The sequence below is a fragment of the Equus asinus genome, chromosome 12 (assembly GCF_041296235.1).
Source record: "Equus asinus isolate D_3611 breed Donkey chromosome 12, EquAss-T2T_v2, whole genome shotgun sequence".
NCBI lineage: Eukaryota > Metazoa > Chordata > Mammalia > Perissodactyla > Equidae > Equus > Equus asinus.
The window spans coordinates 80,684,352-80,712,306 of record NC_091801.1 but is presented as its reverse complement, the minus strand read 5'-3'; the positions used below and the strand labels follow the sequence as shown (position 1 = coordinate 80,712,306).

General features: G+C 47.5%; 1 protein-coding gene across 3 annotated transcripts in view; it reads left to right on the top strand.

The window, feature by feature from the left end:
- The window catches only part of COL22A1 (collagen type XXII alpha 1 chain), a 292,948-nt gene that overhangs the window by 175,540 nt on the left and 89,453 nt on the right, over positions 1-27,955 (top strand). For all 3 annotated transcript variants that reach the window (XM_070481652.1, XM_070481651.1, XM_070481653.1), the window contains 12 exons: positions 2,276-2,320; positions 2,915-2,977; positions 3,453-3,506; positions 6,309-6,350; positions 9,161-9,193; positions 13,580-13,633; positions 13,907-13,960; positions 14,696-14,749; positions 16,716-16,769; positions 18,351-18,404; positions 21,204-21,308; positions 23,690-23,734. In XM_070481652.1, coding sequence (XP_070337753.1) covers positions 2,276-2,320; positions 2,915-2,977; positions 3,453-3,506; positions 6,309-6,350; positions 9,161-9,193; positions 13,580-13,633; positions 13,907-13,960; positions 14,696-14,749; positions 16,716-16,769; positions 18,351-18,404; positions 21,204-21,308; positions 23,690-23,734 — 657 coding nt within the window. The remainder of the gene's footprint in view (positions 1-2,275; positions 2,321-2,914; positions 2,978-3,452; positions 3,507-6,308; positions 6,351-9,160; positions 9,194-13,579; positions 13,634-13,906; positions 13,961-14,695; positions 14,750-16,715; positions 16,770-18,350; positions 18,405-21,203; positions 21,309-23,689; positions 23,735-27,955) is intronic.

Below are 27,955 nucleotides of genomic sequence, written 5' to 3'. Positions count from 1 at the left end.
CCCAAATCATTGAAATGTAATAGTATGTAATTTGCTGTGTTTCACCCATGCTTGTCCTAAGGTGGTTCTGTGTGGGGGTGAATCACATGGTCCTATAAGCACCCAGGCCACCTTTCTGTGTTTGACTAATTGGTTGAAATTCGATCATTTCCAAAAAGGACTTAAAACATTTGCATAGATTTGTTGTTCTTTTCCACTCTTGACTTCATGGATTTTATGGAGTCAACCATACCTTAGAGTTGTGTTTTCTCAAATTTATGAATTGTCAAATCCTTCTGGGCTTACACCATATGAATTTCAACATCCTATTTAATAGTCTTCAGAAGCAGTCTTTTCCCACTGAGTTCACTGCACGGTTCTGCAGATGAAGGAGATCCATTATAAGTATTGGCATGAAATTAAAGGTGCCCTTGGGGATTTCTTTAGTTGTTCCATCTATGTTTTATATTTCTGATAATCACTAATGGCTGAAAGATTCAAACAGGGAAATCTATTGCTACATCCCACATGTGTCATTTTTGTACGATTTCTAGTGCGATATGTTTAAAACATTTCTCTAGAAAGTTCAAAACTATGAATTTCCTCAGTTATGACACTTTTACAACTTAGTCTAGCCTCAAAGGGGACCTGGCATGGGATCTTGTTACTTTATTTTGACAAAATGCCAACTAAAGACAAAAATATTCCAAGAAGATTATGGCCAGGTCATGGATAGCAGGGTTGTGAGTCCACTGAGGGAATGGATGTGGTTTGCAGGGTGAGCAGATGTGTCAACCTCAATACGCATCACGTCAGGAATTCAAGATGGCACCCAGTCCTCTGTTCATGTGCCTGTGCTTAGGGTTCACCTCACAAATTCAGGAAGCATTTCACCTGGTCTTCAAAAATGCTCTCTAACCAAACTCAGCCCCTCAGCACCTTTCTCAGCATGTAAGACGCAATTGCCACCGCAAAGGTGTTACAATCCTAATAGATTTAAAGTGACAATTTGAGTGACGCATATTTGCACAATTCCGGTTAGAGCAATTCTTACTAATCGTGCTTGTAAACATTGGGAATTGGTGGGAGAATTGGAGTGCATCTAGAATTTCAATATGTACTGACTCCAATGTCAGTTCCCATGGTAGCACCAGAGCTGCAGAATAAAATGTGTGCTTAATCGTTTAATGCTAAAAATGCTTTTGGTTAATTTTTTTTCCTTCCTCTCTGATAAGTGGTGGTAGTGCTGGCCTTCACTACCAGTTGAGTCTGGCATAGCTGCAGGAACAATCCCTACGTGCATGCATACCTGCTCATTCATTCATTCATTCATTCATGTGTCCATTTACTCAGAAAACTACATTTCCTTATGGAAATCTACACAAAGGTTTTATTAAATAGCATAATGGATTTTAGAAAGAAATTGTCATTCAAGAAGTCAGTGATTCTCAAGACTCATCATTGTTTAGAAATTAATGTCCATCCCCACCACCACCACCACACGTCTCTTTGCATCAGTGATTTACAGAGACATGGGAAGCACAGTGGCCTGATGCCTTGGGATCAGACAAAAAGCCTGTTTGGTCCTGTGTCCCCACTTCACCTGACCACAAGGGGCTAGTCAAGAACCTAATGGCTGAGGACAAAACTTCAACCTAGTTACTAGAAATAGTCTATACCTATTTAGGGGCTTACTTTCCACTATGTTTAAACGTTTAGTAGAATTTCATCCAAGACTTGCCTTTATTGTAACACACCATGGGAGAGGGAAAATGAAGTTCTTACCCACCTCTTACCATGGAGCGGCGTGTGTTTACCAAAAAGTCTGGACAATAAGCACAGGACAGCCAGTCAGCTTGGATCAGTTCATCAATAGCTTCTCCTTCATCGTTGGACATAACGTGGTGTCTGGGTTTCCCCAAAGTGCAATAAAACTCAGAGTTGGGGTGGATCTAGCAGTCACAGACTTTGGCTCATCGTTGTTTTGAATTGTAAACATTTAGATTCAAAATGAATGGATTCACCCTCTATAAACTCTGTCAGGACAATTCCAGAAGTTGTTTCTTTTGGAGGAAGCAAAAAACAATATGAAGGAGTGTGGAACCTTTCTCTCCAGAAATGCTAAACACTGTGGTTTCCACAGCCTGTGTCTCTTGGGCTGTAACCATGCCATGTGTTTGAGGATCAAGAGCTGCGGCTGGCACATGCTGTGAATATGTGGGGCCAACTGGAGAATGACTGTCATCTCTGTAAATGTGCTTGGAAAATAATGGGGTGTTTGTTATTCTGTCTCCAGGGTGAAGTTGGGGAGCAGGGCCTGGCAGGCCGACCTGGAGAGAAGGTTTGTTTGTTCATACCTTCGTTCATTCATTGTGTTCTTCATTCAGTGCATTCTTTCACTATTATACACTTGGCCTTGTGTCAGTTGTCTTCTGGGGGTGCACTGCATGCATTTCATGCATTCATTTACTTACCCAACAATAATCAGCATGTCCTATACATCTGTCTCTGTCTTGGGCACTGGGATCACAACCACGAATCAAAAACAATTGAACAGATGCAGTAAGTGGTGACATGCAGGTGTGGGTGAGAGGGCCCCACACTCAGACTTGGAGAATGTCAGGAAAGATGGCAGGGAAGTGACATTATGGCTGAGTCCTAAAGGATGAGGAGTTAGACACCAAGAGAGGTGAAACAAATCTTCCTGGAAGAGGGAATGGCTAAAGTGGGAAAGACCTTGAGTGCACCCCAATGAACAAATTCTCTAGAATTCCACTTTCTCCACTAGTTTGCTTTCCATGTCACCTCCATTAAGTCAGCGATCTCTGGGAGGCTGGAGAGCATGAAGTAGAGGGCACATGCCCCACAGACTGGCCCACAGGAGAGCCTCCTTACTCATAGCCTAATGAACACAGATGCCATGTTGTTTCCACAGGGAGAGGCCGGGCTCCCTGGTGCTCCAGGATTCCCAGGCGTGAGGGGAGAGAAAGGAGAGCAAGTAAGTGGTGGCAGCTTCTTCCCACCAAGGACACCTTGCCTATGCGCATGGAAAGCAGCGCCCTTTGGAGTCAGTCCCTTGGGGGTGATGGGGATCTTGGCTGGGATTTGAGGGTATTTCCCCAGGGTTTGTGGAAGAGAAGAAGAAGTGGAGTGGGGTGCTTTGGTCCATGAGGTCCAACAAAAGGCCAGTGGCTGAGAGATCTCTCTGAAAAGGTTGGAGCATCTTCAGATGAAATTGGTGGGAACAGGGTGGGGGGCATCATCTGTCATGTGCCAAATGGGAATTAGGTGCTTCACACTTAACTGACAGAAAGCCCTTGGGGTTGAGCTTCACCATGGCATTTACTGGTAAGGCAAGGGCAGTCCAAGACAAAAAAGTCTTTTGTCCAAAGTCCTAGCACTCTTACCTGGGAGAGGCAGGCGTGACACTCTTTTTGAGTTCCAATGTTTTCTAATTTCATCTTTTGCCATAGGGAGAGAAAGGTGAACTGGGCCTCCCAGGACTGAAAGGTGACCGAGGGGAAAAGGTAGGAGCTGCTGCTGTCATCCTGTCGTCAGCTACATTAGTGGCAAAACTTTCCCCTGTGATTATGTGCGTTGCCTGCAGTTCAGTGGAGTGAGCACCGTTCTTGGAGTTGAAGTGATGGCCTGGGTTATAATCCTGGTTCTACCTGCTGGGTGGCTCTGAGTGTCTTGTCTGACCTCCCTGTGCCTTGGCTTGCTGGCCTGGAAACAGTTCTGCTAATACCTCCTCTGAGGGTTGTTGTGAAGCATGACTGATGCCCTGTTTGTGGGATGGGTTGTGGCAGACTCACCATGTTCTAGGACTACTGGAAGCACTGCACAGGTAGTGACAGGGGATCCTCATGACAACCCCAAGAGAGGTCATGTTATCAACAACATCCCCACTTTGTAGATGGGGAAACCGAGGCACAGAAAAGCTAAGTTGCTTTCCCAGGGCTGCATGAATGGAGTACAGTAGGGTCAACACCTCAACCCTGACAGTCTGGATCCAGTGTCCCCACTCCTAACAGTGCCATGCCTCACACTGGCCTGGCCCCTGGGTGCCTGAGGAATGAAAAAACGCACCCCGAAGGGCCTTGCATTGCCCCTTGTCCTGCACAGAACTGTACAGGTCACCTCGCTGTCCTGAGGCTGCATGTTCTTCTCCTCCAATTTCCTGCTCTCCTTTTGCCCTCATCCTTCTGAGCTCCAGAGGGGGCCTCCCATCCTCCCTTCTCTCGGGCTGAAGGCTGAGGGCTTAGCTCCAGACAGACCTGCAATCTATAAATAGAGAGCTTGAAATGGAAAGGGCTTTGCGTGGGTAAGCTATTCATGCCTGCTGCTCTCATGGACTTTTTAGAATTGCAATTTTTATCTGAGAAACTCATTTCCAGGATGCAAAGGACTCAGCGAGACCAGAAAGCCCCTTTTATTGCTTTGGCAGAATTGCCAGAGTCACGGCAGAATCACGTTCAAGCTTCCAAAGAATCTGGCCTGCTTTTCTTTTCCCCCAGAGAAATATGTAATAATAGACAATGCTGGTAAAAAAAAAAAAAAGCAAAATGAGACATTAAAGCAACATTGCCCCCTTCTGACTGTGCCTCATGCAATCTCTGCCTCAACTTCCCATTCTTTGCTCCCCACCACCCACGGTGAGCATTTAACACCCCACCAGCCCCCAGCATCTCAGAGAGCAGGTGTGATAATGCCCCTTTGTCAGCAAGGGCTACTGAGAGTTAAGCTACTCCTGGAGGAGCTGGCATCTGAACTCGGGCCTGTCAAAGTGACTCCAAACTCATAGATCTTTCATCAGCCGAGCTTCTTTCTCCCAAGTCAGAGGGCTGCTGGGGTCTTCCCCACCCCACCCACTGTTCTTTCCCTCCCCCTACAGCTCCAAGGTGGAGGGTCTCCCAAAAAGGCAGTCTTGAGGCCCACTGGGTTGGAGACAGGTCTCTCCGCCAATCCTCTTCTTATTGATACCCGTTCATATGTTCAACTGGGAGACGCTCAACTTTGACCGTTTGGACCTTTTCTTGTTGGGTAAATTGGTTTAAATGAGCTTGGTTCTGGAGCATGAGGTCAACAGTGTCAGGAAGAGAACAGGGTAAAGTCAGGTAATGCAAATAGCTCAGAGAAGGTGTTTTTCTTTCCGAAGCTTCTGGAACTTTAGTTGGGGCACTGCTGCCAGTAGTTAAGAGCTTGGATTCTGAGCTTAAAATTAGGCTCAGCCATTTACACTGTGTGACTTTGGGCAGGTGAATGAATGTTGTTATGCTTCAGCTCCTTCATGCACAAAATGGGAATACTGAAGTATCGACACTGTGGGCATTTCTAGAGAGATTGGATGAGTTAATACATGCAAATACATATGCCAGTACCTGGAATTAAATACTACATAACAATAGAAATAATGATAGAAAACAATATAACCACCTTTATTATCATATTATTGGCCCTCTCTAAGCCAGCTTGATTCATTCATTTGTCTACTAATAATCATGTATGGAAGGCCTGCATAGACCTAACCCTGGGCTGCAAGGAACGCACTGGAGCATAGACATCCATGTCCTGGCACCATCGTGGCACATGTGGAATGATGGACTTGGGGACTGTGTCCACTCATTGAGGTTCCTCCTGCATGGAACAGCCCAATGACCTCCTTTCTTCAGGGAAGATGTAATAACAATTTCCTCCTCATTGGGCTCCTGCTGAAGACTATCTCACTCAGTCCCTATATGACGCTGTGAGTTCTATTATCATTATTTTGCAAAGAGGAAAACAAGCCAAAAGAGGTAAAATAATGTATAATGTATAATGGTAGAGTTACGTTTCAAGCTCAGGTGATTTAACTCCCAGCCTGCATTGGCTACAGAAATGTAGTATTGTCCCCTCAGGCCCCTGAGAACAGCCCATCCCCTTCAGAGGGGCTGGCACAGGGCCCAGTGGGGTCTCTAAGGGAGCTCAAGTCATTGTGGAGGATACAGTGTGGGATGTTTGCTGCGGAACTGGTTATGGTTTCATTAAGAGGGAAACAACGGAAATGTCATCAATGGGAAGATGGATAATGGATCACTTTATTACCATGTGCACAATGGAATGGTATAGAGTGATAGAAATGATCTACAGCTACATGTATCAGCATGGATGCTTCTCAGAACATAAGGTTTTCGTATATCTGAAATATGTTATAATTTGGCATCTATCTCTCTATCTCTCAAGGTAGATGCAGGTGGGCGATTCTGCTGTCTGGGGACAGGTGTCCCAGGAGAAGCAGAGTTGGTTGGCAGGAGGACGAATGGTCATTTATTTTCCATTTCTTCATCTAGGGTGAAGCTGGTCCAGCAGGACCCCCTGGATTACCTGGAACTGTAAGTTACTCTGCTTCTCATCCTTTCACCTTCTTTGAATTCCCAAAGCATGGAGACACTCCCTCCCCACGCACTTAGTTATAAACATCTTTTTAATAGGGTTTGCCAAGAGCTGGATCTCTTCTTAGGTTTTGTAATCCAAAAACCTGTAAGCTTCTCTAAGAGCCACCTTGTGCTTGTTGATTATTTTATTCAGCAAGCACAATTGCTATTTATCATAACATTGGCTAGAGACTGAGAATGCATACTCATCTGTTACATATGGGGAAACTGAGGCCCAGAGACAAGAAGCAGTCTGTCCAGGGTGAGACTGCCATGTGGACAGACAACCATGACTCATGCTTCATTTTCTGCAGGTGTGAGGGCAAGCATGTGAGTTGGTGTTGAGTAGTGAGTAGGAGAATGGATTTCCCAGCCAGAGAAAAGTGGGTTTGGATCCCAGCTCTGCCATTCACTGGCATCATGGTCTCAGATATGTTTTTTTAATTTTAAAAAGGCTCGGTCTTCTCATTTGTTAAGAAAAAATAGTATACCCACCTATCTTGTACATTTGTAGTGAAAATTAGCTGAGATAATACAAGGTACACAGCACAGTTTCTGGTACGTTAATAAAAACTAAATATAAAACAACTGCTATATAAATATGGCAGCATATTTTGGATATATTTTTTTCATTTGAATGTCTCTTCTCAGCCTGGATATTCTGTGCTTTGATAACTTGATTTCATGGAAGTTGAGCGTGACATCCACGCTGGCCATGACTGGGCAAGGAGGGATTGGTCAGTTGCTAACCAAAGCAGGAAACTGCCTCAGTATGGAGGCCAGGAGATGAGAGAGCCTAAACGCCCAGAAATCCCATTTGCAGTGTAACAAAGAATTTTACTCTGTGGTTTCTATTATATCAAATCGCTATTCCACAGCTCTATCTCCTCCCCATACACACACTCATCAAAACGACTCAGCCATTCCACAAGGATGTTAAAAGAATCTCAGACTCAAGCTTAGAGTCAGAACTGGTCCTATAAAAATTTTGTTTACGACTGGTAACACCCAATGTTGCCAAGCACGTAGGTAAATGAGCACTATTATTTGGTGGGAGGGTAAATTGGTAATGCTTATTTGAGAAGTTACTCAGTATTAACACATCATAAAATCTCTACCCGTTAGCTTAGAAATTCCATTTCTAGGCATTATTTGCATTGCGTGTATTTACAAAAGGATGTACAAGGATGTACATAGTGGTGTTGCTTAAATTACGGGCAAGCTCCATGACAGTAAGCATAGAATTAAGTAAACCACAGAATATCCATCTCGTGCATCCTATTTTATAAAAATAAACACACACACACTATGAAAATGGCCTTAAAAAGATACCAATATTCAAGAAAAATTAAATGGAAAAACTAATTTATGAATCATCATGTATGTAAAGGTGAAGACCATGGGCCCCACAGCCCACCCACGTGGCGTCAGTCCCTGCTCCAGTGTTCACGAGCTGCCTCAACTTCATTAAATAGTCTACTCGTCTGCCATCCAATTTTCCTATCCATATAACAGAGCAGAAACACATAATCTCCCTCTTAGGGTTGTCGTGGAGAATGTGTGAGTTAATAAATATAAACAACTATAAGTAACCGTGTGTTTGCTGTTACTATTTGTACATCTCTCCTGCAGAGTTATGTATTTCTATACATTCATAATTGTACAGAAATATATAAAAAAGTCCTAAAAGATGCGCTCAAGTGAAAAGCAGTGGTTTCCTCTGGGGACGAGACGGGGACGAGACTGGGACTAGGGATGTGGAGGGCAAAGTAGAGGTTTCTTTTTTCCCTTCCATTTTGAAGTCACTGAGTTTTTGGACAAGAATCCATGATGTCCCTTTGTCCACTCACTGTTTTTTTTCTGAGCACCTGCCGTGAGCCAGGCATTGGCAAGGTTGGACCCGAAGGAGCTCGCAGCCTAGTCAGGGAGATAAAATCTAGTCACATAGTGGCCCGGATAAACATATATTACAAAGTATAGTAAATGCTATCAAGGAAAAGAAGACGGTGTAGTTAGGGAGAATAACAAGGGCACCCGATTTATATCTGAGTGTTGCAGGAGGAAGGGGGATCTGAAGCCACGGCATTCAAAAGTGCCCTGGAGGATGGGCCATAGTTAATTAGACACAGAGAGGAGGAGAGTGTGTTCCAGGTGAGAGGAACAGCAGTGTGGAAGCTTAGAGGCTGGAGAAAGTATGACACCTGGGAAGTATTAAGCGCGGCATGGCTGGGGACCTGGAGGGGGTCTTTAGCTGCTGAGATAAAGAATTTTCATAAGCTGGGCTCTCCATGCCCAGGGGCTGAGCCCCCTCCTCCGGGTTTCCTTATGACCTGCATCCTTGCTGGGAGAGGCCCTCAAAGGAGACACTGATGGAGGGATCCAGTGTCCCAGGCATGGCTCTAATTACTTGCATGGATAATTCCATTTCGGCCCCACAACACCCTGAGGGGAGAATGTTTTGTCTTCATTTTACAGATGAGGATGTAGAAACTGACAGATATCTGAGGTCACGCAGTTTTAGGCGAGGGTGACACGGTTGGAGCTCAGGCTGTGTTACTCCAAAGTTCCTGTATCTAACCACTGTACTTTGCTGCCCTGCCTTCATAAATGCTCAAGGACTTTAAAGAAATATGTGATTCTAATTGTCAAAACTAATTAATAGGCATTAAAAGAAATGGTGGGACTGTATTCCTTTACTTGGTAAATCTCTCAGGGCAAGTTTCTAAAGTCAATTCACATCTTTCTGATTTCTCTGGTTTCCTTTTCAGACATCCCTGTTCACCCCACACCCAAGAGTGCCAGTAAGTAGCCCCCTTGGTGCTGCCCGGTGGCCCTCAGCCTGCCTTGCGACGTCCCCGTGTGCTCTGGGGCTGGGCCTGGGCTGGTCCTGACTCTCAGCCCCACCGTGCAAGTCAGTGCCAGGCACCCGGACTTGCAGACCTTGTCCTGGCAGCCGGTGGGGAACGTGACCCGCAAGGAACCAGCTCTAATGTCAGGCAGGACATCCCAGGGGCCTGGAGGCCACCTCCCAGGAGCCGAGGGCAAAGGGCAAACCTCTCTTTGGGTAAATTTAGTTATTCACCACACAAAGAGTCACTGGTGGTTTCGAGGAGAACAGAATTATGTGAGATGGCAGAAGACTAAACAGCCGGGTGAGGCAGTTGCCATGGATGCTGGCAGTGAAGGGGACCCCGAGAGTGGAGTGCCTTGAGGGGACACAGGTCTAAAAGAGGCTGTTCAGAGGACAGTGGAGCTGAGTCTGCTTGGGGCATGGCCGATGGAGGGAGAGCTATGGCTTCTTGTAAAGACTAAAGCACTTGCCAGCAAAGAAAGCTAACCATCGCTGCAACCCGGGAACCTGTCCTCCCTCTTTTCACTTGTGGTTCTTATGAAAATGAGTGTTTTCGGGATCTCTTTATGCTCTGGCAACACCGAAGCCAGAAAGCGTGCTTCTGTTTTCTCTGCTCTTCGGAGACAATTCTTCTGTTATGGGCCCCTGACCCACCGTTCCACGATGCGCCACCATGGAGAGGCCGCACTGGAGACATCCGCGTCCTAGTAGCTGCTTTCTCCATGTCTTCGATATTGAGTAGATGCAACTTAAAAAGCTGAAAAGAGTCCTGTATACGGTGGAAAAGAACCGAGCAGGTAGAGAGATTGAGCCCGGTGCTGAGATCATTGTGAAGGAGAAGGAAGGATTTTGAGCTTCTTCGGAGGTGAAGTGGAGGAAGTGAGAAGGAGGAGAGGGGCCGTCGCTGGGCAGAGTGGATTTCAGAAGAAGTCATTGGGAGATGCCTATGGGAAAGAACAGGTTTGGGGGCTCTGGCTGTGTCCCCTACTCTCTCAAAAGAAGGGCTCAAAGAGACAGAACATGAGAGCATCCACCGGGGTATGCGCAGTGTGGGTGTCGCTCAGACCATCCCTGAGGAAAGGCTCGTGTGCCCACTTCACAGATGATGCTCCTGAGGCTCAGAGGAGCTAAGCAAGTTGCAATGGCCTACTTGGAGATGGGAACTGAGATGAGTTGTCAGCCATAAGCCTCCGGCCAGAGCAGCTGTCCCCCGACCCCATCTGCTACTGAGGTTCAGGGCTCGCCCCCGGGTGGTGGCTGGCTCCCATCACTCTATCCCACTGCCTTGGCTCCTCTAGGACCACCTCTACCTACACATTGCCTCACTTCCCCTCTGTCTTCTGGGTCTCCCTCAGGCCCACCCTGAGCCCCTCAAGCTTGAGACAAGTCTACACATCCAACCTCTCCTGAAAGGAATTGCTCCATAAAAGATGATTTCCAAGGCATTCCACTGGGAAGGGACATAAGTGGGAGCCGGGAGCCTGCCCAGTCTTCCCTTTGAATCACAGTGGTGATGTCTTTGTGATACCTTCCTGCAAGTCTGAGTTTTGCAGGAATCAGGAACACTTGCAGATGCAAAGCAAGGAAATCGTGTCTATGAAAAAAAAAGATTTATTGTGAATTATTGCATGAATCTCTCTGGGACTGGCCTCGTCGCCATGGTGACCGGGTTTGTATTGATGGTTTTGAAAAATGTTCTTCTGTTTGATTTCTCCCTGCACTCCTCAGGAGAGTGCCTTTTGAGTCCCTGCACACAGGGAGGGCTGGGGGAGATTTAGAGGGATGGCAAAGTTTGCAGCAGGATTAAGAAAAGGAATAGAAAGGAGGAGGAGGGTGGAGGGAGAACCCTGACCGCTGGGATGGAGGATGCTCCTGGGAAAGGCTGCCATGCCTGGGGAGGCCTTCAGGTGGCGTGGTGATGGCAGCCTGTGGAGGACAGACAGCATGCACGTCTGGAGATGTCAGATGGAAGAGGAAACTCATTCTTTACTTGGAGGAAGGAGGGAAGGGCAGCCTTGGGTTTGGGAAATTACAGTTGAGAACTCAAGAGGGGCTTTGTAGCTGAGGGGCTGGGAGGTGATTCAGAAGCAGCCATCTCTGGAAGCTCTGGGGCAGCCTGACCCCACCCCGTCAGCGTGCAGAGGAGTCCAGGATGCCCAGTCAATGCCCTGAGTTTGCAGGGATGATACTGAGCCCAGACAGACTGTTGGACTTGGGTGACAACACTAGCGGGGGACGGTCAGGAGGAGAAACAAGCCACTCATGCTCATGCATCCAGCAACTATCGATGAACACCACTGTGTGCCCGTAGTGAAGGCTTTGACTCCTGACTCCCAGGCCCAGGACACAATGCCTTGAGCATCTTGCCTGAGTCCCAAGGCTCCCTCCGCTGGCCTGGCCTGACCACTCATGGGTCCTGAGCCTCTGTTCCTGCCACCTACAATCCCTTCCCCCAGCTGGCAGAAAAAGATTATGCAAACTTGTCCTCAGCGCATCACCTGAAGTAACTCCATACACCTTCTGGATTGTACCGCCAATGACTTGAGGATGAAAGAGTTTCGCAAATCCCCACCGTGTGAAATTTCCTAGGAGGAAACCATACTAGAAGTAAAAGTACTGTTATCCCTGGTGAACGGAGCCAGAGAGTGTCCTTCTGAGCTGGTTGGAAATGCAGATTCTAGGAGGAATGAACTTGCATCTGTTGAAAACCTCCTCTGTGTCGGCACTGTGAAGCTCTTGGCAAGAGCAATCTTATTTAATCCAGGTCACAACTCTCCAAGGTAGACCATGCAGATTCTACTCAATAGATGATGCAGAGAGTGAGGAAACCAGCCCAGGGCCGTGCAGATACCAACTGGGGATCAACGAGTAGCTTGCGAGGGGAGGGCAGGCAGGGGCCTCTGGGGCAGTCTCCAAAATCTGCAGTGCATGGAGAGAGAAAGCAGCATGAAACCCGCAAAGGGCTGTGCCTCTCTGTGCCTGAAGCTTTAGGACCAGCCTGCCCCAGGCTCCCTAACTCAGATGTTGGAATCTGCCTTCTAGATGCTTCCAGGGTCCTCCCCAGACCTTCTGGTCTCCAAAGCTTTTGCTTTCATACTCTCTAGCTGTGCAGGACTCCTGTCTACATGCAAGGCAAATGCTCATCCGTCTCTCCTCGGGTCGTTCTGCAGATGGGGAGCCCGAGGTCTCCCTAAGCAGCCCATGGCACTTCTGGACAGTACTGGGTCCTGCTCCTTTAGAAGGAGCCATTCACGGCCTTTCTGATGCACATGCTATTGTTGTTCCTCTGCTCTCCCCAGAGAGATCCACACCCGCCTGGTCTCCTCTTTTGGATTCACATCTGCTGCACATTGTCTGTATCCTGGATTCCTCACCCTGTGTGAAATGGAGAACATGTGTTCATTTTGCAGACACAGACACTGAGGTCACTGGCTAAATGCTTTGCCCAATGGTATATGGCCAGTGAGTTGGAGAGCCAGTTCCAAGATGCTGTATGTGGATCTAGAGCTGAGGCTGTTTTCATGTGGCCCACTGTTCCCACTCTTGTCCTGCATGATTGGTCCTTCAGCTATTGAAAGATAGAGACCTGAACCTTTCCAGGTGTGTCCTTGATGGATCCTCCTGTGAAGAGCAGAGTGAGGATCTCATGGCCCCCCAACCTTCCTGGGAGGTGTGTTGGGGACCCTGGATATGACACCAACAGATCAAGTGACCTGCTTCCTCCCCCGTTGGATTATTCCATTCTGGGCAGCCTGGATGCTGCACATGCCTTTCCAGCCTGTGTACCATCTCTTCTTTAGCAAAAGTTAGACTCACCAACCTGACCATCCAACATTCAATCCCCAGTCTGTCCCCAAAGGGCTGGGTCCCTTGAGCGAAGTCCCCTCCCCAGTTTCTCCATGTTGGACAGGGGACTGAGAAAGATTCTTCCTCCTCTCAGCATTCTTTCCATCATTATTCACTGATGATCTACCACGTGCCAGGCTCTGGGCTGGAGCGGAGAGGAATCAAACAGTACACAGAGGTGTAAAACTGTCACTGTAACCAGTGCCGTGGAGGGGGACACTGCTCTAAGAGTCCATAAGAGGAGGGCGTGGCTCAGTTTTGGATTCAGTTTCCCTGAAGAAGCTATTCTTGACCTTAGATCTGAGAGATGAGTAAGAATCGATCAAAGTCCCAGTGGAGTAGGAGGGAAGAGGCACCCAGGCAGAGGGAACAGCCTTTGGTGGGGGCGGGGATGGGCTCCATGCACAGACAGGGCTGGAAGGGGCTGGTACGGATGATCTGTGGACAGGGCGGAGCACATCCGCTGTACTCTTTGCTTCTCCACCAACAGGGAGAACAAGGGCCAAAAGGAGAGAAGGGTGACCCCGGCGTGCCTGGGGAACCGGTGAGTGCCCTGTGTTCTGCACCCTGCATCCCCTGCCCCAGTTCCTGACCATGTGCAGCTGGTTACCAGGACATCCAGGGCTGTACAGCTGCAGGTCTGAACTGTGCGCAGGAACCCCGCTGAACAGAATGCAGCCCCTTCCTCCTCGCTCAGGGCTCCAAGGGGGTCCCCTCCGTGGATCTCAAATTATACTTTTTGCATGTGTCCACACGGGTCCCAGCTGTCCAGAACAAGGGTGATGACCTAGTTCATTGATGAGTTGTTTCATTGCAGGGATCACCGGGCCGTCCTGGAGAATTAGGGCCTCGGGGGCCCACTGGACCGCCGGTAAGAAAACCTTCTCTTCACTGTTGGCTCTGAGTGTTGGAAATCCCTGCCAGCCCTTCTGTCCCTCCCAGGCCCCCGCTGGCCCCGCTCGCCTGGCATTTTGGGAGTTCCCACCAGGGGGCGCTGCCACGGGTGCTGAGGGGACCACGCGAACGCAGCAAGCTCAGTTCCACCATGCTCTCCTTTCCCGACTCAGCGCCCATCAGGGTCTGTGCTCAGGCCCCGGTGGTTCCTGGCTCCCTGAGTTTTTCACATGCAGGGAATCCTTTCCTCCCTCCCAGCCCTGGTTGGCAGCTCTGGTTTAAATGACACCCGGTGCATATTAGCGCTTTGATTTTGTTATTTTTCTCAGTTTCGGCTTTTTCACTGGCTCTTTCTCAGGCGGTTCGTTGTTCAAGTTCTCTGGAGAGTTCCCTTGGAGTAACATGTCTGGGCTCAGATCCCACAGGGCCCGTTGCTGGCTTTGTGCTCCTGGGCCATCCTGTTCCTGTGAGCTCCATTTACATAAAGTATTGATATCTATGTCCTGGGAGTGGTGAGGATGGAATAAAATAAGGACAAGCTCCAGGGAATGGCCAAGACATGTGACTTCTGCACTTTGAGACCCTGCTCCCTGTGCTTTCATTTTGGACCAACTCATTGATGAGCAAGGTGTCCCCAAGATGTCTCTCCATGGGGATGTGGACAGCATTATCTATGACGTCTTACCCCCCCCCCCCTTAATTTCCCCTACAGGGTGCCAAGGGACAAGAAGGTGCACATGGGGTGCCCGGACCAACTGGAAACCCTGTGAGTCCTTACGACCCACCTATCTCCTGGGGTTGTGTTGGGAGATCCGCAGAAGGGGGGCTGGGTGCAGATCTGCCCCTTGGCTCAGAGGTCCGGGCTAACTGGGGGAAAGGGGCCGAGGAAACGCAGTGCACACTTGAGTGGCTGGCCATGGTTGGGGGCCTTTTGAGCAGCAAGGGCCGAGAGACATGCTGGTCTCTGCAACATTCCCAGCATTTCAGGGTTTCGTCTACTTGATCGACCCACAAAAGAAATCTCCTTCCACATGTGCACAGACACACACAAACACCCACTCACAGATGGCTTTGTTACTCTGAGAAGTGTGCCCATGTGCACATCCACATCCACACATTCTAGATCCCAGGTACACACGTACTGTGATGCACACATATGTAGGTAAACCTCGGACCTGCAGATGCAGCTGGAAAACACACACAGACCTGTGCCATCACTCACAGGTCTTCTGAGCTCTCCTGCTTCTGCTCCTGCCTCCCCTGCCTGGGGCCAGAATCTCGGGGGATGAGTACTTGTTCCCCAGGGCTGACTAGAGCCTGTCTCGTGGTGGACAGCTGCAGAGCTCCGGTTTCTCTGCAAAGTTGGCAGGAGACAGGACAGGATGAGGCTGACTCTGCCGGGTCTCCCAGGAATAGAGGTGGTAGACAGAGGAGCAGCAGCAGCAGGCAGGCGTCCACTCACTCCCAGGACCACAGACCCAATGTACCCCCTATAATGTGCTTGCATTTGCGGTCCATCCTTGCTTATGGCTGAGTGTGATTGGGATCAGCTAAAGGCAGTGACCAGTGTGGACATTACAGAGCAGGGGCAGATGACACATTTCTCCTTGCTAGTGGAGAGAGCCCTGGACCAAGAGCAGCTGGAAGGGAAATGGAAGCCAAGTGTAGGCAAGGAGGCTGAGAGCGTGGTCCACGATTTCTGACCCTGAAAATGCACAGAACCCCATGATGGCGGGGCACAACACTAGAAGTAACATGAGGAGCCTCCAGGACTTCGGAATTCCCTGCTTCCTCATCTCCGTGGCATTGGCCCACCTTGAATGTCCTCATGCACGTCTCTCATGGAGTCTCTGCCCAGTATCATTGTCGAGTCCAAATCCACTTCTTCCAGGAAGCATTCCCTCATTCCCCAGTCAAAGCCAACGCACACATACATGCATGCACACACATGCACACGCACACACACTCTTTGCCTCTTTGATGCTCTCTCTCTGTGACCAGAGCCAGCATGTTCAGAGTGACCCAGACTGAAAACAGTTTTGCCGGGGTCCATTTAGACTTTGTGACCATCCCGTGAGCTCCTCCTTCTCCTTCCAGCAGCAGTTGGTCACCAAGCCCTGCTCATTCCTCTTTGCACCTTCCCCAGGCTTGCCTCTTCCTGTCCAACCCATGGTCAACCATTGCTCAACCTGTATCCTTTCTCGAGTGTGGCAGCCTTGTTCATGCCCTTACAATCAACCGTGTTCATCACACTTGAGTGTTTTCTCCACAATTCAAATCTGAACAATTTGTTGCATTTTCAGTGTTTCCTTTCCCACATGCACTTAGGGATAAAGGCCAAACCTCAGCTAAGATCTTTGTCTGTGACGGGGCTGGTCTTCCTCTGCTCCACCACACACACACACACACACACACACACACGCAGGCATGCACACACACACGCACACATCACCTCTGCGCCTCTGTGCCTTTGTCTTCAGGAACTTCCTAGAGTCTGCTGCCCTCCTGTCTCTCACCTCTGCCGGAACCCCCTCACGTGAGGCTTGGCTGATTGGGCTGCTACGACACTGGAACAGGGGGAGGTTCGTCTTATGCTTGGAGGGAATTTCAGGTTAGATGTAGGTCCAGCAAATCACAGTGAATTAAGTAGGAGGCAGGTTTGCAGAGAGACTGGGGGTGACTACTTATAATCAATACCTTGGGCCTTTCTAAACCTCTTCTGCTCTGAATAGGGCGCTCCTGGACCTGTGGGTTCCCCTGGTCCCAGTGGCCCCCCAGGAAGTGTGGTGAGTAATCCAGGGGCTGGGTGGGAAGGACACCAGCACTGGTTGTGGATCCACAGTGCCCATCCACTGAGTTAACTTACTTATCCACCCTGAAACTCAGGGGAGTGGGCATCTCTACTCTCCCATTTTACAGATGGACGAAGGTCACCTAGAAAGTTACCCTCCTAAGGCTCTAGGTGACTCATCAGACCTCCAGGTGGTAAATGAAGTTGTTATAACGGCAGAAATCCTGTCAACTTCACTCATGTTGGAATCAGCATCAGAGTTTGCCTCAGAAGAAACAAAATGAACCTTAGAAGTCAGGAGCCCCTGCTGTTAGGATGCCTGGATTCCGATCACAGCTTTGCTGTGAACTGGCTGTAAGGCCCCTGCAAACCATTCCTTGCGGCCTCAGTTTTTTCATCTTCAAAACAGAGAGAGCAGGCTGTGCTGGTTCACCTTTGTAGTCCTGTCACACTGGACATGCTGGATCCTGTGTGGGTCCCAAGGTATCTGCTAATGGATGAGCTTTAAGATCCACCGTAGACATTGATTTTGACGTTAACATTGTTCAGTGAAACACCCGATGGCATCTAGTCAAAGGCAACAGAGAATTGTGCTCCTAAAATAGGTGGAAGTCAGTCCCGCTCAGTCGTCGACCTGTACGATAATAATCATAGCAGTTCAGAGGACGAACACTGGGCATTTGTACGTGCCAGGCAGTTCTAAGCACTTTACATGTGTTAATTTATTTAATCCTCAGGACCCTGGGAGATGGATACTACTACTGCCCCATTTTACACAGGAAGAAACTGAGGCACAGGGAGACCGACCCATGTTGTTAGTGGTTGTGGTAGATGCTACAGGAGCATTGCCCAAATCATGTCACCCTCTCCACTTCGGTGCATGCTGCTGACTTCCAGGAGCCAGCCCTGCATGCCTCTGCCTGGGGCTCCTAGAGACTGCATTGTCCAGCCAACCCCATGACATGTGGCCAATAGCACCAGCAGAAGCAGCTCTGACCGATGGGTGTATAAATGCCCCAGCTCCTCCACCCCTGGTGGAGATGTTCTGAGGGTGCATCCCATGTTGACTTGCAGAGCCCCCAGCAGGCCTGAGCCCCAGTCGCACAAACATCTTACTACTTGCCTGTCCTCCCCTTTCTCACTTCCCTGTTCCCTACTGGTGCATCCATGGAAGACTTGCACTTGAGCCTTGTCTCAAGGTCAACCTCTGGAGGGCTCCAAAGACACTGGTGAAGCAGGTCTCTGATGCCAAGCCTGTGTTCTTAGTCAGCCTCGTCCTCTCTGGGATCCCCTCTAGGTTGGACCCTGCCCTGCCCTCTAAGAGCCACAGCCCAGTGGTGAGCAGGCCTGTGTGTTTAAAGCTCTGATATGCAAGGAGGTGTGAGCAGACCAGAGGAGGAACAGCTATGGCAGGCAGGGAGCAGACAGTGGAGAGGCCCCTGGGGAAGTTAAGTCAGGGTTGGGAGCAAGTGAGGACAGAGCTATAGTTGTCAACTACAAAGGGACCTGATCACCCTCCTGTGGGAGCCACGGATCATCTTGAACTTCACCACTTCAATGACCTTTCTTTCTTCAGGGCCCCCCTGGCGTCAGAGGCCCCCCTGGGAAAGATGGGGAGCGGGGTGAGAAGGTAAGACATGGTGCGACCTCTCAGCACACAGCAGCTCTTCCTGACTTCCAGGAAGCAAGGAGGAACCCGCACTGCTCAGGCCTGGGTTAGGACCCAGGAGTCAGAAGGGCTTTCCGACTAAAAGAGAGGAACGAGGCCATGAAATCATCTCATTTAACCCTCAACAACAGACCTGTGAATCAGATGGATCCCCATTTGACAGATGTGGAGACTGAGGCTTTCAGAGATTAATTGATTTGCCTTCCATCTCATAGCTAGTGACCCACAGAGCTAGGTCTGGCTGACTCCACATCCCACTTTCTCTCCATTAGATGCACCATCTTCTCCATCTCACACCTTTGTGTGCAGAGTTAGAACTTCCCAACTATGAGAAAGAGCTTTATTCATCAGGAAGAAGAGAGACACGGTGTTCCTCCCAAAACACCAACACCCCAGGGGCAGAGGAGGAGAGTCCACAGCCTTTTGACATCTCTGACCTCACAATTTAAGAAGTGTCGCTGACATTTACTGGTGAGGGACCACTACTCCAGTGGCATCTAGTGGGTAGAGAACAGGGATTCTGCTAAAAATCTCACAATCACACGACAGCTCCCCTCCACCCTACAATGCAGATTATCCATCGCAAGTGGCAGTACTGCCAAAGTTGAGAAATCTTGATCTCAGACGCCCTTTGTGCACCTGAATTTTCTCATCTGTAAGATGGGGGTGGTAATATGTTGGTCATAAGTCGCGAGGGCTAGCTGAAGAATTGACATGTTGGAGGGGTCACCCGATCTGCCTATAAAAGCAGCCTCCACATGCACAACAGGTGTGCCAGTGTCCCCCCAACTCCCAATGGATCGTCTGCAGAGGCCCCCTCCCAGCACACACGTGTCTAAACCTCTTAATACCCATTCCTTCAAGTCCACTTGGCTTGGAATCTTATAAAGGAGTGATCATTTTGTCTTTTACATTTTGGGAAATTTTACCAAAAATTGATGTACACTTTTGCATTTTGGCAGGAAGGCTCAATTTTAAAATACGTATCTTGGAGGGAAAAATGATTTATTGCAAAGAAAAATGATCAACTACCCTGTGGGGAATATGTCTCACAGGTTTTGAGGTGTTAGTGGATCATAAGCTCAGTGATAACCCTTTATGCGATGCAGGTGATAAATATTTTTTGAAAAAAAGACAGTCTTTCTTACGAGTCATATGAGTAGAACACCCAGATTAAGCAAGGGAAAAAAATCCTGGCCCGTCCACTATGCCTGGATTGTACTACATCTAAAGGGTTGTTCTCCATTCTGGACACATTGTAAGTATGGCACTGACAGACTAGAAAGTGGTGACCACCACGCTGGAGGTTTTCTGAGTCTAGTTGAACAGAAGAGAAAATTGGTGAGCTGTCGGCACATCCAGCCTCTAGGGGGAGCCAAACCCCGTCCTTGGCTGAGCTGAGGTGCAGGCTGAGGGCCAAGGCCCTGGGCTGGTTTTGGAAGGAACCTCAAGTGCTCTGCAAAGTGGTAAAAATCTCTGACACCAGGGCATGCTGTCTCTTTCTCTCTCTCCCACTGTGTCCAGTGGCTGGCCTGAGGCTTGGGGAAGCTGATCCTGCCCATGGCTTGGAGAGAGTCCTCTCTGTCCCTTGCTTTGCCCATCCTTGGTACATTGTCCCTCACCTCCTCTCCATCAGGGGATGCCTGGAGACATTCAGGTGGCAGCTGAGGCCCAAGGGAGCCCTGCATTGGAAAAGGAGTCCTGCAGCTCACGTGGTTCCACCCAACTTTCCGCAGCCTGGGCTGCCACATGGGGCTCATCGTGGCTCTGTGGTCAGAAGGGTGAGCATTTGCCAGGAGGGAGCTCAAAGCACAGGTCCCTCCCTCGTCCGATCCTGGCACTTGCTCTGTCTGTTTTGGAGCCCGGAGCTGTGTTCACATCACTGCAATTCTATCGTGTGAGGAGGGGTTCGATTTTGTCCGCAGAGCTCCAGGGCAGAGGTTGAGGGTCAGATGTCTGGAAGATTTCAGAGAGGGCTATCTTGGCTGAATGTAAAGAAACGCTATGTAACAGAGCTGCCCAACAATGGAATGAATGGACTGGGAAGGTGGTGAGCTCTCTGCTCTGGAAGGAGTTGAGGCAGAAATGGAGGACTGTCTGTAAGAGATGCTCCTGATGGTTTCCTGCACTGGGTGGGAGGTTGGACTAGGAAACCACCCATGTCCTTTCCGTTCCCATGTTCCTCATTGTGTTTGTTTGGTAAGGCTGCTGTAACAGAGTGTTACAGACTGGGTGCCTTAAACACAGAAATGTACTGTCTCACCATTCTCACCCTGTCTGGAAGTCCGACATCAAGGTGCCAGCAGGGATGGCTCCTCCTGAGGGCCATGAAGGAAGGATCTCTTCCAGGCCTCTCTCCTCAGCTTATTGAAGGCTGTCTCCCTGTGTCTTCACATTGCCTTCCCTCTGTGCATAGCTGTGTCCAAATTTCCCCATCTTATACAGACACCAGTCATAGTAGATTAGGGGCCACCCTACTCCAGTATGACCTCAACCTAACTTAACCAATTACATCTGCAAAGACCCTATTTCTAAATTGAGATACTTGGGGTTAGGACTTTAGCATGTGAATTTTGGGACATGCAATCCTATTGCACACATTACGCAGGCCATCATTCTATGCCCTCAGAACGGATGGTCTTCCTGAAACAGTCAGGGCATTGCCAGGAAGGCTGCCAACTCACTTCAGGTTGGTCCACCATTGAAAAGCTCACCATCTGCATATCATTGATCCTAGAAACTGTCTACTTTTCTCTCCAGGGAGCAGCAGGTGAAGAAGGGAGCCCAGGGCCAGCTGGGCTCAGGGGCGATCCTGGTGCTCCGGGGCTCCCTGGGCCACCCGGAAAAGGGAAAGATGGAGACCCGGTAAGTGTCAGGTCCAGGGGTTTCTATGCCCCAGACTATCAGGCTAGACTAAAAAAGAAAAACAAAAAAAAAGGAAGACTCACTGGCCAAGGTTTGCAAAAACTGAGTGGTAGCCAGGGAACCTGGGCTGATTGGGAAAGGGGCATGGTGTGGGGGAAGCAGCGTGCTCTGGTGCCTTTCATGCAGCTCAATGTCATGCATGGACTGCTTGCTGTGTGTCAGGCTCTGGGCCAGGTGCTGGGGACACAGAGACGGCCTAGTGTGTATGATGTTGAAATGCTAATGACTTAATGGGGAGAACAGTCGTAGACACAGAATACTGGAGCTTGGACCAACCATGGGTGTGCACATAGAGAAGAGGTTTCTTGATCCATGTGTAAAGTCAGGGAAAACCTCACAGAGGAAGTAGCATTTGTGCCAAAAGTGAAAGTTGAGAAGAAATTATTTTGGGGCAGAACAGCACAGGGAGGAAGTTCTGGACAGATAGACTGTGTGTGCAAACGCGTGAGGATATTATGTACTGGGGACTGGCAAACATTTCATCATGTTTTGAATAGAAAGTGAGATGAATTAGTAAGTTTTGCTGTGGTAACAAAGAACCCCAGAATTTCAGTGGCTTTCAACTCTTAAGAAAAGGCCCTGTGTTACCTTTGACACCTGTGATAGGACTCCTGCGGCTCTACCTCACTTGTCTTCACATTCTGGGTCTCAGGCTCAAAAAGAAAACCATGAATAAAGGAGATGCTCTGTTTTCATAGCAGGGACACACAGTGGCTCTTAAAGCTTTTGCCTGCACGTCGTGTACATCATGTCCGCTCACATGCCACTGGCTAAAGCAAGTCACATGGTCAAGCCCAATATCAACAGGGCATGGATCATTTTCCCCCCATGAGAGGTCTTGCAAGTCTATTGGGAGTCAATGGGCATGTATAAGTCTCTCACAGGGAGGGGAGTGAAGAATTGGGACCAATAATGCAATCTGCCTCAGTTTACCCAGGCCCACTCTGAGCCAGGCTCTGTGCTAGACTCTGAAGACAATGAATAATGTGACAGTCTTCCTCTCAAGAGCTCACAACCTCATAGAGAGGGACAGATGGACCAAGGTTCAAGTCAGACCAACTCGCTACCTGTGTGACCTTGGAGAAAGGTCTCAAATTCTCTGTGCCTAAATCCTTCATCTTTAATCCTGAATGTGAATTTCCTTTAATCCCCAAATTTGAATTATCCTAGGGCCTACCACTTAAGGAGTAAGTGAGATGATTCATATAAGTCCATAGTGCATGCCACTCAGCTAGCTGTCCTTATAGTAACTAGTGTAGCATTTTCTTGTACCAGGTACAAAGCACGTTACACTTAATCCTCATGACTACCTTGAGAAGTGAGTGCTTGTCTTAGACTGTTTGGGCTACTATAACAAAATACCATTAACTAGTGGCTTATAAACAACAGAAATTTATTTCTCAGTTCAGGAGGCTGGAAGTCCAAGATGAAGGTGTCAGCATGTTGAAGTTCTCATGGAGGCCCTCTTCAGGGTTGTAGACTGCCAACTTCTCACTGTGTCCTCACATAGTGGGAGGGGCAAGGGATCTCTCTGGAACTTCTTTTATTATAAGAGCATTAATCCCTTTCATGAGAGCTCCACCCTCATGACCTAATCACCTCCCAAAGGCCCACCTCCTAATCCATCACAATGGGTGTTAGGATTTAACACATGAATTTGGGGGGACACAAACGTTCAGACCATAGCAGTATCACTTTATTTTATAGGTAGGGAATATGAGGTTCAGAGAGGTGAACCACTTGCCAAAGTCACATAGTGAGAAAGTGGGAGAGCTTGTCCGTGAACCCACAGGGACTGGACCCTGCTTTCTTTCTTCACTCTGGCCCTTTCAGCCAATACTTCCAAAAGTAGACTGTGATTTTAATTCTGGCCATGCATACTGTGTCAAGCAAAAGCTTTCAGCCTGAAATTGAAGACTTTTCCCATTGACTCCCCTACATCTTGATAGCAAGGTCAACAAGAAAGAGATCAGGCTTTGGAATCCAATGAGCCCTACTTTGAAACCTAACCTTACCTTGGTTGTTGGAGCCTATAAAATAAGGATCTGAAGTGGGAAAGCAAACTAAGAGACCAAGGGATTTGCTCAAGTTCACATAGAGGCAGTAGGTGGCAGAGTCAGAATTCATACCCAAGGATTTTGTGTCTCAGAACGAGGTTGTTTCCTTTGTACAAGACAAGTCATAGTGGTACTAATGTGGGGGAAGACTCCCATCCATCTGTGGACCCCCACAGCATAGGGTGCACACAGTTAGGCATGTGGTGGACAGGTAAGCGTTCACTCATGGTCCCATGATTGTCTTTGTATCATTCATTTCCTCAGGGACTTCGTGGGCCACCTGGATTACCTGGACCTCTAGGAAGCAAGGTAAGTATTTATCCAAGCAAATTGTGGATGCCATGGGTTTCATCTAGAAAGAGGCCTTGGAAAATTTAATTGTTAAGTATGTCTGGTCACCTCAATCCACTTCCACCTTCTTTGGTTCATCACATTCCACTTGACTAAAGGCTCTATGACTCTGAACTATGGTATTGAAATAGTTGCTACACAATTGGTGCTTAATAAGCATCAACTGATTAAATGAAGTTGCAAAAGATGGTTTCAGCTGGCAGAGCAATAGATCTTAGCAGTGTTGTATTGTTAGTCTAATTGTGGTAACAGTTGATCCCCAAACTTCAGACTCTTAGCACAATAAAAGTTCATTTCTCATTCACATTAAGTCTAATGGGAATTTTGGTGGATGGAGAGTTCTAATCCACACAGTCATTCAGGGACTCACACTCCTTCAGTCCAGTGAATATCCCACACTCTAAGACCTCAGTGTCTTCTACCAAATCCTTAGTATGCAGTGGTAAATGAGGGAAAACACAGTGGAGGATCTTGTGGAAAGATTTTAGGGTCCAGACCTGCCAGTGGTAATTCATTCCCACCAACCTCTTGACACTACAGGGGAGGCAGGCGGTCATCTAGCTGAGCCCCAAGGAGGAAAGGGAAACACATGGGTCAATGCTAGCAGTCTCTTCCTCAATTCACTTGCAACCACAATTCAGAAAAGATGGCTTTGCCCATTAGGTAGTATTCTTAAGAGAACTTTCCTGAGTGATCAAGGAAGCTTTCCTGAAGTTATGCTTATACTGAGTCACTCATTCATTGACTCATTTATGCATCAGTTACCAATGCATTTGTTATTTCGTTCATTGCACATCCGCTGAGCCTCTGCCACGTGTCAGATCTGGGGGTGGGCTGTGGGATGACAATGATGTATGTGACGTGTTCCCAGCTGTCCAACAGCTCAAAATGGATAAACAACCAGGCCAAAGCAGACAAGTGCTAGGAGAGAGGGAAGCTTGAACACAAGCGACCTTGGAGGAGGCTCCCTGACCCAGCCTAGTTTGACTAGAAGGCTTCCTGGAGGAGGTGACATTTATCCTGATTTTCAAGTGTGTGTAGCAGTTGGAAGGGGAGTAAAATGAGGAAGAAGTACTCTGCAGGGGTACTAATGTGGGGGAAGACACTGAGGCATGACATAGAATGTGTTCAGAGATGAGTCTGTACTGTAAATATGCCCACATTCAATGAAAAATTATTTGACCAATTCAAATACCTAAACTTCAGAATGTGGGTGAAATAGTCAATTATGGACATTAGAATGTTTATTCTTTTGCTTTAGTTTAACATATATATTCAAAAATCACATAAATGAAAGTGTTATTGTATAATTATCATATTACTTTTTACCTACTTGCATATATTTATGAAAACAAATTTTTAGAAATGTGTAGAATGTGCCATCAGTATTATTGCTAGCTATCCTGTGAGCCACTTTCTGAGTACACTAGCACATTTCTAAAGCACATCACCTTCCATCCCAGCTGAGTTATTTAAGCTCTTGGAATCCATATAGACTGCCATTACTGACAGTTCTATCTAAAGCCCCAGATATTCATTTGCTTAATCATTGGACAGTTTTTCTTTTTTCCTTATATTCTGTAGCTGTATCTTTGGGATCTCAGCCACATAATCACAGATTGTATTGCTTCTTAAATTGCATGTAAAAGTCTTGTTTACAGTAATATCCAGGATATAAAGTTTGAGGCTTCAGGAATAATTGCTGCCTCTACTTTAGACTTCTTTGTTTCGTGTTGTTTTCCCCTATTCAGGCAGCTGACCTCTAGAAGCATCCAAGCTTGTACTAATTGAGGTCATAGTAGGCTAATGTGCATCCCCCAAATAGTAATTTTATTGCTCACGATCAAAGTAAAAAGAAATGAGCAAGTTCTTTGAGTGATCTGAGCAAATACATAGCAACTCCTTATTTTCTGATTTAGAAAAACATTGGAAACAACTTGTCAGAATTTGGAGGCATATGAAATATTTCCATGTGCCTGGTGCAGTGGGCATGTGTGGAGAGGAGCAGGGAGCCGGACCCAGGATCTGGAGAACCTTGTGAATTAACAACCAACCTAAGGAGTATGTCTGAAGTTCCCCTGTGATGTGGTGAGCCCAGCGTCTGACTGGCAGTGCTCACATGCTCTCACTTTTCCTTCTAAAGGTGGAACCTTTGGAATCTAGAAGAAATTGATTGCCTCTTACAAGAAAGGAAGTCAAGGGCACTAGAAGTGTTGTCTTAAGATGTTCTTTCTCTGTGATAATTATTTATGAGCTTCATAAAATCTATCTCCCAGGCAGAGTTTGAGGAAAAAATTAAATGATATAATACAAATAAAAATAGTTGCCTAGCCTTGTGCTTGTCACAGGTACATGCTTAATAAATATTAGTGATCCTTATTATTAGATCTCCCTGTGGAGCCCGCTTTGGGGTTGCAGCAAGAAGGTGAGGAGATAGAGAGGCCTTATCCATCCTTGCAATCATGTTGTTGGAGAGAGAAAGCCCAAGCAGAAATGAATGGAGGCAGCATTAAAGAGTAGAGAGGCAGGCTGAGACCCTGGGGTGAGGAGTGCAGAAAGCCTTGACCTGGGGTCCAACTGACCAACCAGTTTCAACTCCATGGGACCCAGGGTAAGTCTTGCTGTCCCTTTGGCCAAATATCTCCTCCTATTTAAAATGTGTAAACAGCTGACCCATTCCAATGTTGATATTATATACATTTATCAGTTAGAATGTGGTTTAGAAATAAAGGTTTCCTTAGTCAACTGGCATTGGGAAGGTAAGTTGGAATTCAGAGAAGTCTTTAGTTGGAGAATGGGGAGCTCAAGATGACGAACGAGAGAGGAAAGAAGGGGAGATGGAGAGAGATACCAAAGGGAGCTCCTGCTGTAATCCTTGCCTTGGTGCTGTCCCTGGTGCTGATGAAAAGCAACTCCTGGAATTAAGGAAGGGAGCCATATAAAGGTTTTCACTGGCATCCCCTCAGCCCATCCTAATTACTTATAACTGCAGGAAGACTCTTAAAGATGCCTTTCCTTCTCTTGGATGGCACTGCTTTCTAGCAGGTTTTGCCTTCCATACATAACTGGATTAGGATCCCACCTCAGCCTCCTACAAGATAGGTGACTTACAGCCTTATTCTTTCTGAGACTCTTGGTTCCTTTTCTGTATACAGGAGTAAAGCATATTTAACCTCCAAAGATCTCCTGTGGAGAGAAATGTTCTCATGGCACATAGTTGTTGCTCAATAAATGTCATTCTCCTTCTAAGACCCCACACTTCCTCGCTAATTTCTTCCCTGGACACTGTTGAAATGGCCCAGAATGTCTTGCAGCCAAAACAGGAACTAAAGTCAGTATTATAGAGTCTAGCTCATGTGCCCCTTTTAAAAAAAAAAAAATCATGAGCCTTCTTGCTTTTGCTGACAGAGCGTTAAGGTTTTTCAATCTTTGCTTGGGACCATTTTTTAAAAGTTTCAGTCCATTAAGCTACGAAGTGTTGTTGCTTGGGGAAAATGTTAGCATCACAATGGGCTATAAACATTCAGATGGAGCCAAGCCTGGCTACTCTGCGGGAGAGAACAATCCATGACTCAGATTCCAGGCTGGGGTGGGAGAGTTCTTTCTATCATGTTCCTTCCTCTGTAAAAAGCTGATTTTGGTCAAAGGCAGAATTTAGTACCTGACAAAATGTGAGTGATGATGAATTTATTTATTCCGGCATTCAGGCAATTGCTATTAAAGGCTACCACCTGTGCCAGGCCCTAAGCTGGGCATTGTGGATGCAAAAGTGTATAGATATTGTACTCAATCTAGGGTCTGACTCATTTTAGATGCTTGATGAATATTTGTTGAATAAACGTGTACATGAATGAATGGATAGTTTCTTTTAGTTGAGTTGAATAAATGGATAAATGAATGAATGGATAAATACTTTTAAGACACTTACATAGAAGTCAGAGGGTCAGACAGACAAAATGGGAGGGTAATGTGTTAAGATTAATGTATATACAAATGTCTTCAAGAGGACAGAGAGGAGCACCAACAGAGGTGGGTTTATGGAAATGGAGTGATTGGGCTTAGTCTTAATTGATGGGTAGGAGTTTGGAAGCTTAGAACAGGGACAGAAGAACATCCCCTAAGGGGAACACCATGTGCAAGAAGTAGGGGTGTAAACAAACAGCATGGAAGGATACAAAT